The following is a 17,560-nucleotide window of genomic DNA, read 5'->3' as shown; positions in this document are numbered from 1 at the left end:
TGTTCCGTCACCCAGCTGGTCAGGAGACACTGTGATGTGAAGGTTTTTCATTATAATGATCGAATGTGTTGTATTATGAAATGTAAACCTACATACACAGAGATGCTGCCACTGAACTGTACAACTAGAAATGCCAATGGGACAATTCATACATGCATTCCGTCCATCCATCCACCTCATTAATCCTGTACAAATTCACTTCATCCAAGTAACTTGTTCCAAAATAACTCGTCATTTTACATTTTCATTGACTTTCTGAAGAAATTAACCACTACTTATTTTCAATGACCTGCACAGAGCTGTCCACTTACAGAAAGTATGAAATGCATGGTGAAGATTGAGAGAGTGATTCCATTCTCACGCCATGAGAATAGAAATGACATTAAATCAAATTGCAGCACAATGTATGTTGCTCAGTTTGTCTAAAATACACAATTGTATCCATGTATAAATCATATTGATAATAATATTTAAACAAAATAGATCATCTATTATATGATATATTATATATTTGACTAAAAAAATGCATGCACTTGTCTAATCCTTCCCCTTCTCCATATTCAATACTCCTCTTATATAATTATTTTCCATCAAGGATTATTGACACTCATTCCTGGACAGCAACAGGTGGAGCTCAGAGAGTTCTCCTGGGTATTCACCACACAGCGACTTGTTCATCTCTCTTTTTCCAGATTTGTTCCTGGACCTTGGTCTTCCTGCAGCACCACCTGTGGACCTGGGAGACAAAGTCGGGAGGTGAAGTGTCAGGTGCTGCTGCCATTCACCAAGACAGAGGTGGACCTACCAGAGGAAGAGTGTGGTAAAGATAGACCCTCACTGGAGAGGCCGTGTAGCCGAGGGCCATGTAGCAGAGTGACAGAGCTCCAGGACCACGGTGCTCCTTTCATCAAAACAAAGGAGCCATATATCTGGGACTACAGAGGCTTCACTTCCTGCTCAGCCACATGCGCTGCTGGTGAGGTTTTCATTTTGGGACCTGGCTGCTGAAAAACTTTATCATTGATATTAAGTATTATTCTTTCTCTGTGCTCTGCCCAGGGAAGCAGACTGCAGTTGTGAGGTGTATTAAGACGAAGCATGGGGAGGAGGTGGATGATTCAATGTGTGATCCGACCAGCAGGCCTTCGATAATGATCCGCATCTGTAACCCTGAGCCGTGCCCTCCAAGGTAAGAACCCACCGGGTTTCTAAAAGCTACAGACCGAGCACATGAAGTCCTGAACCTTCTCTGACTGGAATTATTCTTGTTAAGAATCATTATAAACTTCTGCTCTTGGACTCTCAAGGCTCAGCACAGTTTGAGAACACACTTGCATCGCCTCTTCTTAATGTAATAATATTGTATTTTGTTCTACAACTTTTCAAATCATATAAATATTTAGCATTCGCATTATTAAAGCCATCACATTGATTTTCCAAACTAATCCCGAGTAATTTGAGATAATAAGTTGAAGAGAAAATACTATACAAATACACTTTTACATATACAAATTCAACTATCCCACATGAGCAAATAGAGGAGATGGTGGAGAAAAAAAACCCCTCCCTTTTAACAGGAAGAAACCTACTGAACCAGACTCAGACTTTCTGTAGAACCAGACTGCTTTCTCGTGTAGGGTTAGAGGTTAGAAAGAGAGAAGAGGAAAGGGCAGACAGACAGATTGTCTGTAGGGATTCAAACCCATCAGAAGCATTTGGTTGTGTATTCAGGACATTCGTTTTGACTTCACTACAGTGTTTTAATCTGTGTGGAAAGACAGAACATCAACGTTGATCTTCAGAAAACTGAAGATTTTCTAGTGCAAGTCAACACTTCTATTTTCTGTTGCCAGCATTTGGGAGCACAGAACAAAAAGTTCACCTTTCTTTGCCAGAACTTAATGAGATTGGAAAGCAGGAGGGATAACACACGCCTGAGAGCATCAAAAGTGATGGCAGCAGTCTAGACTCGCAAACCAGGAGAGTCATACTGTCTGACAAATTCATAAATCACCACTACAGTAGTTTGAAATCGATCCAATATGAAACATGCACAGCAAGTATTTGATTGTAACATCAACTCCATCTGTAAGGAGACTGATGTCTGTGTATTTTTCCTTCCAAAATGTTCAGGCAGCAGACTGTTCTGCTCCTGAGCTCAGAAAATGATGCAACCCAACAGTACCTCAAATAAAATACAAGATTATATTCCTGGGAGGGAAATAAGGAATATAAGCTTATATTAGACTAAGATCAACTGAATTCCAAATGAATGCAAATGAATATTGACTCAGGCAGTGAGAGTTCCCTGCAGCCATAATAACATTGTCATTTTCACATGAATCTTTTTTAAACCCTCGTTTATGAGTCAAGAAGAAATGTAAATAGAAATGTACTGACTGGAGCAGCTATTTCACGAATATAAAGCTCTGTGTGACTCAAGCGAAAAGCTCCCCCTCATTTCTGTTTGATAGATGATGTGCTGAACGCTGTGAAAAGGTATTTTTGATGAGTTGGTTTGGACCTTTTCAGTCTCAGATGAGTGTCTGTGGAACTCTGGGTGAAACCACCTGAAAATACAGACTCCATCATTCAGCCAGAACCAGGAAGTCCTCTCTGTGTCTAAATAATGCAGTAGAGTGATAGACCTTGAACTCTCTTCATATTCTGAGCGAGCGCCACGACAGGCCAGCAACATCAAACCGCCTCTTACGTACAAGATTCAGCCCAACACCTTGCTGACTGAGTGTTTACAAAGTGAAACCTGTGAGTCCTGTGTTGGATGAAGCTGCAGCCTTCCCTGATCTATCAGTGCAGAAAGTAGAACGCTGGCACAAATGAACGTCATCAATCTGTTTTGTTATCTAAACATTTATATCTATCACTTCTGCAGGAGTTCTTTCTGTAATGGCAGATTTCAGCTTCTTCCAAAGCTCTCAGTTAAATTTAAGTCAGGATTCATTGTGACTCGCTTCTCCTTTTGTTCTTCTTCTGTTCCTTTGTGATTCTGAATCTGAGTTTTGACTCAAAGATCAAACAGTTTCACAATATAACCAGTTTTAAAACCATAGGTAAGGCATTGTTTTGTTTTTTATTTAAATTACATTCAATCCCTCCACTCCCAACAGCAACAAAGCAGCCCCACAGCATTATGGTGCCTCCACCATGTTTCACTTTAGGTAGACTGGACCTTGTTGGAGGTTTCATTTGATTGCTCAGAGACAATCTGCTTTACTTTTGTCAAATTCAGTCCAACTTGGTTTCTTGATTGGTGTATTTAGGGTGAAAGCAGCACTCCACTTTGTTCCACCTCAGCTTGAAGCCGATTTTCTGCAATCTTTACACGTTTCTTATGTAGTTTCCTCTTCAGAGATCTGCTCCAATTCCAGGAAGTATCTGAACATGTTGAGGTTTGTGAAAGTATTGTGCAGCTATCCTCCAGACACTCCTGTCACAGTTGTAAACTTGTTTTTTTGAAAAAATGTCAATCCACCATCTGTGTTTTTGTGTCCCTCTCTGGGTCAAACCAGACAACCGTCTGCTCACACTTCATAAAGAGAGGGTGAACTGCACCGGGGGCAGAATCCAGTTGTGTTTGTTTTGTAGAAAAGCATTTTAGTAATAAATGTATGTCTACTTTATTTTAGCATCAACTTCTTCTTCACATTTATACATTCCTTTTCCATGTGTTACCACAGAAACACTCCCATTTTATGTTTAGCAAGCTGGAGTCTTTATTGAAATTTGAATGTTGCACCGAGATCGTGATTACTGCTTTCATCATCACAAAGTTCAGTCTCATGTGGAGCCTTTTTGGGCGGAGTTTGCATATTCTCCAAGGGTGTGAAAAGGTTGTGTCTCACCTTCAAAAAAGATTTTGAGGTTAACGTGTGACTCTAAATGGCCCGTGACGATGAGTCAGTCGGTGTTACCCTGCGAGGACAGTCGATCTGTCCAGGAGCGGTCCTGCCTTTGCTTGTAGTCAACTGGGATCGGCTCCAGGGTTGTTAAGCTATGTGAAGAATAGATAACATTAGAAACAGCTGTGAGGCGGAGTGATACAGCTGCAAAGTGTCGTGAAGTGTCCTCGTGTTGATTTGCTGAACGAGAATTTCTCTTGTCCAATCAGATCAATTCAAAATCACCGCTACGTAAACAGCTTGCAGTTTTGTGCTGCAGTTCAGAGCTAAAAATGAACACTTCTGATCAGAAAAGGTCTTGTGAATGTAAACAAACTGCATCACTTCAGCTGATATCAATACATGTCATTTTCCAGGGGTAATCTTGTGAGGAATTTCAGTCATTTTTATTTTCACAGCTAAAGACTCGGACTGAAATGCCACAGCAAAGTTGATCGTCATGACGTTTTGGCAGAAGCATTCATGTTTCTTCCAAACTTCCCCTGTAATGATTTTTAGCCCCCCTTTGACATTTCTTCTCATGCTACAAGCAAGTTGACATTTAAGGTGTGAAATGATGAGTCATGGCAGCCTTTGCTGATTTCCAATTAATTTACAGACCACCATTGTCCATTATGAGAGTGAAACATAACTCATTCAGTTCACCAAACACCTGTCAGAACAATGACTTTCCACTCAGTCCCAGCTGCCCTTCATGCACGCTGCTGATTAGCCAGTGTGTTTGTACTGAGGCCAGAACGTAATCAAGGTGTGTGAGGGACAGTTTCTGTTCAGCTATCATTCATGCCCACACAGCAGCTTTAGTATTTCATACTCAGCGTTATTTTTACCCACAGTGCACCACTGCAGCCAGTCCAGTGTGTCGGGCTAACCTGACAGCCGCGTGGCGCCTGCATATGGCTGCTATCAGAAGGAATTCGTGATCACAAATTACAGGAGACATGTTGTCATCTGGGTTCAAAAATGAATACAGGACAGATTTCCTGCCAGAAATACATCACTATTCTTTTTGTTGAAGTTCCAGCTGTCGCAGTGCCGCAACGTTTGCAGTAAACAAATTAAATACATGAAATGAAAGAGGAATCAAAGAGGTATTTGAATGTATTCTTCCAGTTATTATGAGACTAATACATGTGAATGTGCCGTTGCTTCTGTCAAGCAAAGTGACTAAAAGTGTTAAAGTCCAGTTTGACTCAAAGCTGTGGACTTGAGACTTGTATGTATTTCCAATCTTCAGTAACAGCTCCATCCGCTCTGACTTACAGTTGTTGACAGCTGGATTTTCCTCTGACAGTGGAGAGATGAGCTTTGTGAAAACACATCAATGTATGAACTATTTTCTTTTTCAGTGCAGTGGTGTTTTTTTTTTTCTTTACATTTCAGGATCATTGCAGCACAACTTTGGTGAAGTACAGAACAATGTGCTCTAATACTGTGATACACATAATCCTGTTCAACTCTGAATGGTTGTAAGAGGAGTTTAAGAGACTGACGCAAAGAGATTATATAGATTCTTCATTTATTGGGGACATTTCTAAACTTTCCACAATTGTGGTTTATAGTTTGTAGAATCTAAAAACTATTTCTTTAGTTGAGGGGCCTTAGAAAGCTACAATTAGGTCTGATTTCTTTGATTTCCCCCAACTGGTACCAAACTTATTAACTTGTAGATCAGACTCCAGGCTGCTGCATGAAGTAGCTCCTTCATCAATAACAATAATTTTAGTGATAGAGGATTGCACAGGTTGATTTTCCTGTGTTTCCAGGCTACAGATGAAAGTTTCCTCCTCGAATCATCTTGCAAACTGGAATCATCTGGGTGATTTACTGCTCTCTGCTCCACTAATGGACACATACAGGAAGCAGCTGCAGAGTGCAGAGCCTGACACACACACACACACACACACACACACACACACACACACACACACACACACACACACACACACACGCACACACTCTCTGCACAGTGTTTGTGAGAACACAGGAAAGTGTGTAAACTCCCCTGCTCCCCCTCTGTCCCACTTGTCTTCTCTCCCTCTCAGTCTCTCTGTTGCTGCCATACATCATTCTTCTCAGAGGGAATTCGTCTTTTTCCGTGTTCAGTTTGACTTTATGAACTTAAAGAGCACTACTAAGAGATCCAGCTCCGCCATGAGCTTCTTGTATTTTATGTCATCCATTTCCACCCGCAGCCCATGTCAGAGTCCCCGTGTCAGACAAGATGTTTCAATTTGTTTCAAGATTGATCAAAAGAAACATGACTGGGAGCAACCTGAAGTTAACACAGTATTCAATAAATCACTGTCAGTTTTCACTTTTATAATTTGTGTGTGTGCTAATGAACTTGTTGAACGTGGGCATGTGGACTTCAGTGTGCTTTATAGTGCTGTTCAGTATCTGATGGAGATTTCAGGGTCTCAGTGAAGAACCTTGTTTCTGCTAAATCTGGTGCGGTTGTGATTTGAGGTTTTTTCTCCTTGAAGGTTCCTCAGGTTTGCTTGAAGATCAATCTATAGTGGAAATATTGTGAACGGCTTGGAGAAAGCAGAAAGGCTTGCTCAGATTATCTATAAATAAATAAAAGCTAAAGCTCAGACCCCCATGCACTGAATGTAACATTGATTTTGATGCTTAAAGCAACAAAGTACATTTTCTGGGACGGCGGAGTGTCTGCTGAGTTTCAGAACTTCCTGCTGGTTTTTGTAGTAGTTTTTATTCTTAAAACTTCTAATCTATAAGGTATCCTTATCTAAATGGAATCCTGACTTATAGTTTGCAAAGTTCACACAGATCAGCTGGAACATTATGACCATTGAACAGCCATAAATGTTTGTATTTGGAAACATCCACACTGGACTGAATACTTTTTTTTTTCTTTTTTTTCTCCCTTGTCCTGTTCGGCAGCTTGGGCAAACAATATGATGTGATTGAGAGCCTTCTGGTGTCAGAACAGTTTTTGCTTTTTCAACAGGAAGAGACCGGCAGTCTTTCCAAACAAGTCTGCTAGAATGAGCTTCATGATCTAAATAAATATGTTAGATGCTTTTCCGTTTACAAATGTTGCATTTTATCTGTACTTGATTCTCCTCAATGACACAAGCTGACTCAACTCATGTGGAGGTATGAAATCTTGCTATCAGTCCTCTAAGAGTATAGTAATAATCTAGAGAGAAGGGAAATGACAGGAGATGCTTTGTGTGTCTGCAGATGGGAGGTGACAGCGTGGACCAGCTGCTCTGCGTCCTGCGGCGTTGGAATACAGACCAGGAGCGTGTTCTGCATGCGGCTGCTGTCCATTGACCTGCAGGACATTCTGACTGTTTCAGAGGACGAGTGCAGAGAGTTCAAACCCCCCATCCTACAGCCCTGCAACCAGGTGGACTGTCCCCCCACCTGGGAGACCGAGCCCTGGCAGCAGGTATGGACCTCGCTGGCTCCTGTGTGTGTCACCAATGGAGATCAGTCAAACTCCACTGACCTCTTCTTTATTGGCTCTCCAGTGTCCCCAGTCCTGTGGCGGTGGGGTCCAGGTCCGGAAGGTCTACTGCAAGCAACTGCTCTCCACAGGAGCTTACAAGAGGCTGGAGGATGGGCTCTGCTTGGGGATCAAACCTGCTACTAACAGAGGCTGCAGCAGTGAAGACTGCCTGCCTCGCATGGTGGGAGGGGAGTGGGCAAAGGTGAGCGACCAAGAGCAGAGAGATGGAAGAAATAAGGAGGAGAGCTGGAGAATTCAAGTGTGAATGAAGCCCCTTCATCTGTCCATTCATCCATCCGTCTGTGTGTCTGCCCATGCATACATCATGTCTATCCATCCATCCGGAAATAAATACATACATACATACAGACAGACAGACAGACAGACAGACAGACAGACAGACAGACAGACAGACAGACAGACAGACAGACAGACAGACAGACATACATACATACATACATACATACATACATACATACATACATACATACATACATACATACATCCTGCTGGTACTGATCATAAGTTAGAAGGTTACACACCAGACATGTGGTCAGTATTTCACTCTGCTATCAGACAGAAGTCGTTAACCACACACTCACCTTACAAGTACTTTAGAATCACAAGCTAAACCAGACCTGGACATTGGACAACCTCCGGGCCATAAAAGGCTCGTCAGCTGTCCCTGCTGCTGCCTGCAGGAGGTCAGTGTCAATTATTGATTCAAATAAAAAACTTCCCCCCATTCCGGGTCTTCAACAAATAATGTACTTATTTTCTAAGATCAAAGTATTTGTTGAAGTGATGGAACTTCAAGTCAACATGTCCAAAACACACTGAGAAAAACTACGTATGAGCCTTTTTTTTTTTTTAATTGAAAGATATTTACATTGAGCAAAAGTGAAGTCAGAATATGGATTGGACCTCCACAGCATACCAGGAGGCAGGAACATTCTTGCTCTGACGTGGTATTCTGATGACTTCAACACTGCCAACCTCATCTTTCTCATTAATTTACAATCCTCAACAATAGCTAGTTAGTCCATGAGTAATTGATCTCATCAGTATTGTTATATTTTAATATACTGCACGTGTGTTTGTTGAGTTGTGCATAAACTGTATATATTAATACTGGGCAAGCCAATAGTTTCCATGCTATTGTTTCATGAGTGGATATTTTCATTCCGTTGCAGTCATAGAGCCTCTCACTGTGTCTTCATTGTGGCGTATTGACGAATGTGCTAAAATGTCTTTCAGAAAATATTTTACTATATATCTCTTGCTTTGTGTCATGTTTCTTGTAAATACATTTTATATTTTTTTCTTTTTGTTCCAAATCAAAATATTTTCTTAGTTTAGTCAGCTGCCAAAAAAACAACAACGCAAATTAAAAAACATCACGCCAAATCCAGGATTTTTTAGCGTTATCCATTACTTTTGCTGTTTGTGAATTTGTTTTCTGGTCCTCTCCAGTGCTCTGTGTCCTGTGGTTTGGGGATCCAGCGCAGGGAGCCACTGTGTCTCCAGATGACAGCCACGGGCCAACAGGTGACGCTGGGCAGGGAGCAGTGCTCAGGTTTACCCTCACCACCACTCGTACGAACCTGCCGCATGATGGCCTGCCCCAGTAAGAAAACACACACACACACACACACACACACACACACACACACACACACACACACACACACACACACACACACACACACACACACACACACACACACACACACACACACACACACACACACACACACACACACACACAACTAATCTCAGAAACTGGTGTCAACATGAATATAAGCATAGAGGTCCTACTGTGCTACAAACTGTATACACTGAACCAAAGAGAGGACAGGATCCACCCATGGCTGAGAACTTTGATCCAGATAATCTCCACTAATCTGATAGATTAAAATAGTATAGTATAAAGTATAATGAAACTTTTTTTTATTATTGTTTCATAAACATTTGATTGGATAATGTAAAGCAGACTTCATCGATTGGGGTTACTGCTTGTCAAGCTTTGTGCGTGCGTGTGTGTGCCTACATGAATTTATGTGAATGGGTTAATGTCACAGTTTGTGTGAAGCACTTTGACAGTGTTGAACTTGTAAAAAGAAAATTGCTCTACAGTGGAATGAAGTCCATACTTGTGTGACGAGGCAGCCCACTACGGTTCTGTGCTTTGTGATTTATTGTGTCGGGTTAAGCAGAGCTGTTGACTTGTTTGTTCTGATGTAAACTTTCTATGAGGAGAACTTGAACTGTGATCTGCTCGATTAAAGCTCCATTAAACATTCCCATCGACAGCGTGCTGATATAGAGGCTGTAAGTCATTACCCGGGGGAGCTGTGGGAAATGTATACATGCCGCAGCCTCACTTTATCAAGCTATCAGCAGATCTTGATCACCCTTTGAAATGAACATTTTAAGGAAGTGTGTTGAAAATGCATTCAGGCATATTTTCATTCTTTAAGGGATAAACCAGAGCTTTAAGCTAAATACCATGGCAGCAATATGAGGATGAGTGCACTTAATAACAAAGCTGCATGAGAGAAACGTCTTCTGGTGTTTGTTTCTACGTTTGCACATCAGATAAATGAAAATAACAGGAATCAACTGTGATGCTGAACTCAATCCTTCTGAGAGCAACGTAAAGGATTTCTGACTGAACGTAACAGCCTTAAATACACATTACCTGGCTTCTAAGGGCTGCCTGGATGTTGGTAGTTTAATTCAGCTCTGTATTGTACATCAGGGGTCAGCAACTATTTTTTTAACAAAGGGTCCACATGTAAAAATTTGCACTATTATGGAGGACCGAGCTATATCTTGGCTTCAGTTTTGCCCAATAAGAAATTCTCTTGATAAAAAGCAGTTTGTGTCACCATTTGTATGTCACTGTTGATCTGCGTCAGTTTTGCGTCAGTCTGGTAATCATGATTCCGTTTTTTTAAATTTCAAGCTAAGTAATTAAGTAAATAAAAACTATATTTCTCCATTACCCTTTTTTTTTTACTCTGAACCAACAAAGTAATATTTGTTTGCCTGGCTAGTCCAGGTGCCAGACACTTCCATCCATCCATCCATCCATCATCTATCCTGCTTATCCTGTTCAGGGTGGAGGGGCACTGGAGACGATCCCAGCATACTGTGGACGAGGGCAGGTTACACCATGGACAGTTCGCCAGTCCATCAAAGGACACAGACACTATGTAGCAACCAAAATAATTTGACAAAATTGACCATTGCTCCTTGGGGTATGAGGGCAGCATTTACTTCAACAGTACCCAAAAATATTTTCTGCAGAGGAGGAAATTGGAGCAAAGGGAATGGCGTTCAGAGCTGAGAACAATCAATGAGCAAAAACTGACTGTGTGACACTGTTTGAATCTGAAGGGAAGAAGTCTATCATCTGCTGTGAGATCCTGTCTCACACACTTTTTTCTCACCTCTAAACAGTTTGGACACATGGACACACAGCAGAGAGTCAGTACATGGGGTGGCGTGTTGACGCGTCCACTGTACATTTATTTAGCTCCTTGTATATTTTTCCAACACATCAAATATACTTTCATCATTTGTGTTTCAAAATATGCTCATATTTATTTGCAGTCCCACTCTCAAGTTTATAGCCTGACTTGACTGATGGAGCTGACTAGTTACTCGGGGATCCGCTGGCCCTCCTGGCAAACAGCAGGATAATTAAAGCCGGAATTGTTACTGAGCGCAGACTGAGGCTCAGGTGCAGAAAGCAAGCAGAAAGAAGACCTGGAAGACAGAAGAGTGAGACAGACACTGAATCTGGAGCCTCGGCGCCCCAAAGTAGCAGCCACGGTGCCGGGCGTGACAGGAATGGAGATGGCAGTGATGCATGATCTAGTACCAAGAAACCCTTGTTAAAAGAACAAGGTAAATAAAATCTTGGATTACTTTAGTCTTGACAGAGCATTGGATTTGAGGTCACTGACAGTTCGATTCAGGAAAAACAAATGCTTTTTCTTCACCTTGTACCAGTTGTATGGACCATACAAGGTTTTTCCTCCCAGCTGTGCTGACCTGTCCCTGACTGTCCTGCACCAGGATGGTGTCTCAGGTCCGGTCCAGGTCAGCTGAGCAGATGAAGAGAAACCTTCCCTCCACTGAACAATCACGTCTCCACTCCTCCCACTCCTCCCTCTTCCATCCTGTAGAGTGACGCATCAAACTGAGGACTGGGGCTGTTTGGTCCCAGCAGGTACAAGGGGTCAAAAGCAAAGTGCACCGCACCATAGACACACACATCGCATCCACCTTTTCAAAACACAAAAACACACCCTTACATACATCCAACACACATATAGGGCAGGGGAAGGGCGGGAGACGTGGCTCCCCCCAGCACCTCCCGCTGGGGTCCCGCCCCGGCCCGGGGTGAGTGCGGCTGGAGTGCGGGGGGCGCGCTCCCTCGGGCGCGGCGCTTGTGGGGGGGCTGGGGTGCGGTGCTCCTTCTCCACTTGCTGTTGGATTGGTGGAGGTTGGGATACCGCGGTGGCCGGGAGGGGGCCCGGCCGGCGGCCTGAGGGTGCGAGAGTCATCACTCCCCCCCCCGTTCCGTGTGTGTGTGTGTGTGTGGGTGTGTGGGTGTGTGGGTGTGTGTGGGTGTGTGGGTGTGTGTGTGTGCGGGGTGGGTCATGGGTTGGGTTTCCCAATCAAGACCCGGGGGGAGGGGTTATGGGGCGGGTGGATTATGAGGCTCCTGGGGGTGTAGAGTTGACTGTTCTCCGACCGGGGCCTGCGCCGGGCTTCGCTTTCCTGGGTCTGGGGGCGGGGCTGGTCCGGGGCGCGGCGGCTGGGGCCGTCTCTGCCTTGCCGGGTTGGGGGGGGCGGTGGGTGGGCCTGTTCCCGGGGGTGCGGTGGGACTCGCCGCCGGGGTTGGGGGGGCTCTCGGCCCGCTCGGCCCGGGGGCCCTGCTCCGGCCTTTTCTCGGCTTGGCGGCTTGGGTCGGGGCCTGGGGCCCTGTGCCCTTTGTCCTTCTCTTGTGGGCCCCTCTTGCCTGGGGGGGATTCCTCTCTGCATTCTCCGTCGGGTGCTTTTTGGGCGGGGGCGGGGCTCTCTGGGGTGGTTCGCTGGGGTCTCCCCGGGCCTGGGGGGCTTCTGTCTGCCGGGGTGGCGGTGTCCGGGCGCGGTGGCCTCGGACCCCGGGGTGTCACCACGGGTCCCCCCACAACAGTTCCGGCCACACCCAGTGGACAAGCCACACACACTCACATACACGCACACACACACACACACACACACTTTCACTCCTCACGAAAGGTGCTTCTGAAGTTGCTTGTTGTCTGTCATCATTTGCTCAAACTTTAAAAATCATGTTCCTCTTTTGTTGTTGCCTCTTTGTTATTTCATGTTCCTGCTTCACGTTACTGTCTAGATAGAGCTGCTCAGGCTGGTTCAATCTAATAACAGTTGGAAAGTATTTGGATGAGTGTGATTATTGCAAATAATATATGTAGCACAACAAGGACATTGTATGTTATCCCCTTTCCCCCACCCCCCTCCCCCCTCCCCCCTCGACTTTCTTCTCTCTCTTCTCTTCTCTCTCTCTTTGTGCGTTCCCCCCCGGTCGTGTACGGCAGCCATGCCAGCTTCTGACGGAGAAGGCAACAGGAGGAGACTCCAGGTCTCTCCCTGTTGCAAGACCAAAAACTGTTCTGACTCCGAAGGCTCTCAATCACATCATATTGTTGGCCCAAGCTGCCGAACAGGACAAGGGCAAAGAAAAAAAAAAAAAAAAAAAAAAAAAAAAAAAAAAAAAAAAAAAAAGCAAAGTGCTGTACATCAGCTGCCTGTGGGCTGGTTTCTTCTCAAGAGCTTTCCTACTTAGATCATGGAGGTGGGAGGAGACGGATGGACGTTAAATTAATGGATTGCATGAATGGATAGAAAAGATTCACCTTATTCTCATCTCTCTTTACATTTCTAAGTGAAACCTCTTGATTGACTTAAATCAAAATGAAAAACTAACAGTTACTAGTTATTTCATATCTAATTTGTTTCCATCTATTTATGGATGCTCCAATGAGACATGGAGCTTTTCGCTACATAAGAAATATTTGTCAGTGGATTCATTTCTCCTCCTTCCTGTTGGTTATGAAGCCATGAATACTTTCCAAGAGTGACTCCACTAAAATAATCCACAGTATTTGTTCTGTCCAAAATTTAATTTGGCACTTCAGCTGAAACTAACATGAGACTGTCTGACTTTGCCAAATGACCCAAAGTCTTTCAGTCCAAAAGCGTCTTTTGTGGATTTCCACAGAACATGTCCTGCTGAGCACAGCTGCAACAGAGGGAAACATACTGGTATTTTCTCGAAGGTTTTGTTGCTGGGAATAAAATCCCACACACAAATGCCAAGACAAAGGATCCGACTGGCTTCAGCTGAACTTCAGAAAGCATTTTTACATGTTAAAAACCCACTGTCATCCCTCTGAGGTTTCTCTTCAAAACCAATTTGGACCGAGACCTGAAATCTAATATATGCGGCATGTGAGCAGCATATTTGAATAGAATTTGGGAGAAAAAAGAAATCAAATATCAACGTTTAAAAAAATGTTGTGTTATTTTGGTTATTAGAGGTATGTTGTTATGGTGGTTTTCACAATCCAACATATAAAAAGTATTCAGGTAACAAATGATTGTTTTTAATTTAACACTGTAGGTTGAATTCTAATGACCCAGTCCTGCAACAAAATGTCTTTTAGGTCTCAATTTGACTCGCTTAAAACCATAAGTCTAAGAAATGAAAGATAAATCCCCGTTCTAAGTTGTAAATATAGTTCAGTCCCTGTGAAGTCCTGTCCTGCTCAGCCTGCTTTCATTCACTCCATCCTCACAGTAATAACCACCATGGCCTTAAACTGCTCCTTCATTTTTCTAACCTCATTCAAATGAAGCAACTTCTGTAACCCAGACCTTCTCTCACAATATTTTATTGGAGTTAATGATGTCAAATGTATTTCCGTGTTCCTCTTTGACCTGGGAGCTCCGAGCAGAGCCTGGAGGAGGTCTCGTTTTCATTTTCTCACAGTCTAAGTATGAACATCAATCAGTGTGGTTGGTGATGGTCGTTACTCACACTGACCCGCAGCGCTCCGGTCACTGAAGACGTATTGTGTGGATTTATCTGATGGAGGTAACAGCGGACAAATAAAAGGAGGCCTATTGATTGACACACGTTCCCTCTCAGACTGAAACTGGACTTCACTCCAGCTTTTTCGCTGCATGTTCAATGATTTGCAGTTCATTCTGAAACAAACATAAAATCTCATGACATCAAATCTGTATGAGCTCAGCAGAGATCAGAGAAAAAGACTGAATGTTGTGTCCACAGGTTCTGGGTAAGAAGATATTTAGGTCTGTTGAAACACTGTCTAGACCATGGAAAGTTAATTGATTGTAATTTCTGTCAAAGGTGGCGTCCCAGCTCCATGCTCTGGTTTAACTTTGAGATAAAGAGTGCATTCTCAAGGTTGTTGGTCCGATTCCTAATATGTTGAAGGCAAGACACTAAGACATCAGGCATCATGGACGTTGAGATGTGTGTATTCGAAAGAGAAAATGTTGTTTTACATCTGGCTTCTCTGTAAAGTTTTGTCAAATCCCCCCCCCCCCCCCCCCCCCCACACACACACACACACACACCACACACACAACATGCACATAGAATTAAACCTTTTCAGTCATAAATCATTTATTTATATATATATATATATATATATATATATATATATATATATTTGTGGTGTTTGTAGCTATTTCTCACAATCTCACAGAAAATCAAGAACCTACTTTTCACTTTCTTTCTCAACAGAGCACTCCAAAGAGAAAAGGCCCAAACACAGTCGAAAGGTCCTGCAGAAAAACCAGGTCCAGCAAGTGGAGCTCCGTCCAGTGAAGGGAAGAGGCTACGAGGAAGGCATCAAACAGTGTCCACTGCTGCAGGGTGTGCACCGCATCTACATCCAGACCAAGAAAGAGAAACGCCTCCACCTGACGGTTGGAGGCCACGCCTACCTCCTGCCCAACACCTCTCTGGTCATCAAATGCCCCGTCAGAAGGTTCCCCAAAGCCAGTATCCTCTGGCTTAAAGACGGGAGCCCTTTGGCCAGCTCCAAACGCCTTGGTGTTACCAAGTCCGGCTCTCTGAAGATCTACTTCCTTGCCACAGAGGATATCGGGGTGTATAAGTGTGTAGCGGGACCGGCTTCAGACATCTTCACCCTTCAGCTTATTGGTCCTGCGAGCAAGTTGACTGGCCGAGTGTCTGCAGCCAATCCGAGTCCCACCTGGGAGGAGATGCTCCCCAGCTGCCACAGACACAACTCAAAACTGGAGGTGGTCTGGCCGAGAGTCAGTGTGTCTCTGCTGCCTCCTGGGGACCAGGAGGCCTCCCTGCAGCCACGAGTGGAGGAGAGGTTGAGTAATATCACCCTGCAGGCCGACAGAGGAGAGATCAAGCAGGAGCAGGCGTCAGAAATGATCTACTCTCTGTTGACCCACATGTCTGCTGCACAGCTCTGGACCAGGACCGCAGAGGGAGTAAGACACGTTAAAGGTAATGCTGCACAGAGTTTGTTCAATTTTCTGCTTTCTGAAAAACATTCAATCATTGGTTCGCTCATTCAGCCACTTGGATGAAGCTTTTGATTCTCATGTATCTGGATTTGACTGACAGACCGACTGCCCAACTGGTCCGAACACTCCTCCCTGGAAATGGTTGCAAAGAGGCCAGTGATCGCCAGGGAGCAGCAGACCCTCCCACTGACCTTTCAGAAGGACATCAACATCAGTATCGGACACAGTGCCCTCCTCACCAATGCCACGCGATCACTGACCATACGTTGTCCAGCAGACGGCTTCCCCTCTCCGAAAATCAGCTGGACCAAAGATGGAGCACTATTGCAGCGCACTGACAGGTAAGGCAAAGCAGACAAACTACACAGACAACATTATGATGAGTGCATGGTCCAGAAGGATAAATAACACATTTCAGTTCAGGGGCCTCATACAGTCCCAATTTCATCTCGAATGGGCCGAACCAGTCAAATAGTAGCAGAATAGCTTTTAAATTTCACCTTTATATATATATATTTTTTGTGGCGCAGGGTTTACATGATGAAAAAGTAAATATTTTTTCCAAATCTGAACAATTAGAACCAAAGATTACTACAATCTCAACATAAAGCCAATTTTAATGATCGTGGTTCACGGCCCGGATTGGAGCCTATTGTGGGCCAGTTTTAGTACACAGAACTTATGTTTGATTGTATTCTAGTTTTTAATGCATAAATGTGAAAAAAAAAAAAAACAAGATATAGTATCCGGGTTTTATAAATATACGAAAACAGTCACAGCTTGAAGGAACACTTGAAAAGTACTATTAACATAAATATAATGTCAAGTTATTGTAACTATGGCGGGTCTACAAGTCTTTTCAAAGCAGTTACTTCTTTAGATAAAACAAACTGAAATATTTGTCCACTGTGTGTTTTTGTGGGTGTGTGTCCTTGATCGGTTTTGACACATCAATCAGACTCAGGCCAGGACGACCTCTCACTCTGCTTCCATATAGACCCTGCACTGTGAACACAGCCACCACACTATGAGACTCTGTGTGTATTTTTTAGCACCAATCCAAAAATTGGAATCCTTTCAGTTTGATCTGCTAATGAAATGCTGAAGTGATTTCTATCTTGTTAAAGTCCTGCTTTGTACAAGATCAAGGTAAGCATGGTGACATACCCACGTCATTACATGAGTGCAGAGATTCATTAGTCAAAGAGATAAAAAAAGAATTGAGCTTGAAGTGTTTCAGCGCCTTTGTATTGATTTCAGCATTTTCCTAACAAAGCCTAGTAAAAAAAAAAAAGCAACCACATATTATTGATCGTCTTTATTGTGGCACTATTTCTCTCTTATCTTTTATGTCGTTATTTCTGAAACAGTCATTCGTTGTAAATCTCTGTTGTTCTTGTCTGAGATACTTTTTCATGCCAGCAAAGATGATTGAACATATCAGGTTCAGTAACGTGCGGCCTGACTTGCTCTCAGTCACATCTTGAGTGTAAATCAAAGTCTTTGTAGCACTGATGACTGATAAGCGCATCCCCAGAGT

The 17,560-nt window shown here is 43.5% G+C and overlaps 1 protein-coding gene across 1 annotated transcript in view; it reads left to right on the top strand.

Annotated features, from left to right (window-relative positions):
- The window catches only part of adamtsl3 (ADAMTS-like 3), a 149,598-nt gene that overhangs the window by 117,236 nt on the left and 14,802 nt on the right, over window positions 1-17,560 (top strand). Inside the window, exons 16-22 of the mRNA XM_080458097.1 lie at window positions 693-976; window positions 1,060-1,189; window positions 7,131-7,341; window positions 7,424-7,603; window positions 8,875-9,028; window positions 15,257-16,000; window positions 16,121-16,361. Of these exons, the coding sequence (XP_080314223.1) occupies window positions 693-976; window positions 1,060-1,189; window positions 7,131-7,341; window positions 7,424-7,603; window positions 8,875-9,028; window positions 15,257-16,000; window positions 16,121-16,361 (1,944 nt within the window). The remainder of the gene's footprint in view (window positions 1-692; window positions 977-1,059; window positions 1,190-7,130; window positions 7,342-7,423; window positions 7,604-8,874; window positions 9,029-15,256; window positions 16,001-16,120; window positions 16,362-17,560) is intronic.

Source organism: Lipophrys pholis, assembly GCF_963383615.2.
Source record: "Lipophrys pholis genome assembly, chromosome: 2".
Lineage (NCBI taxonomy): Eukaryota > Metazoa > Chordata > Actinopteri > Blenniiformes > Blenniidae > Lipophrys > Lipophrys pholis.
Note: the sequence above shows the minus strand (reverse complement) of the source record. Positions and strands in the feature narration are given on the sequence as shown.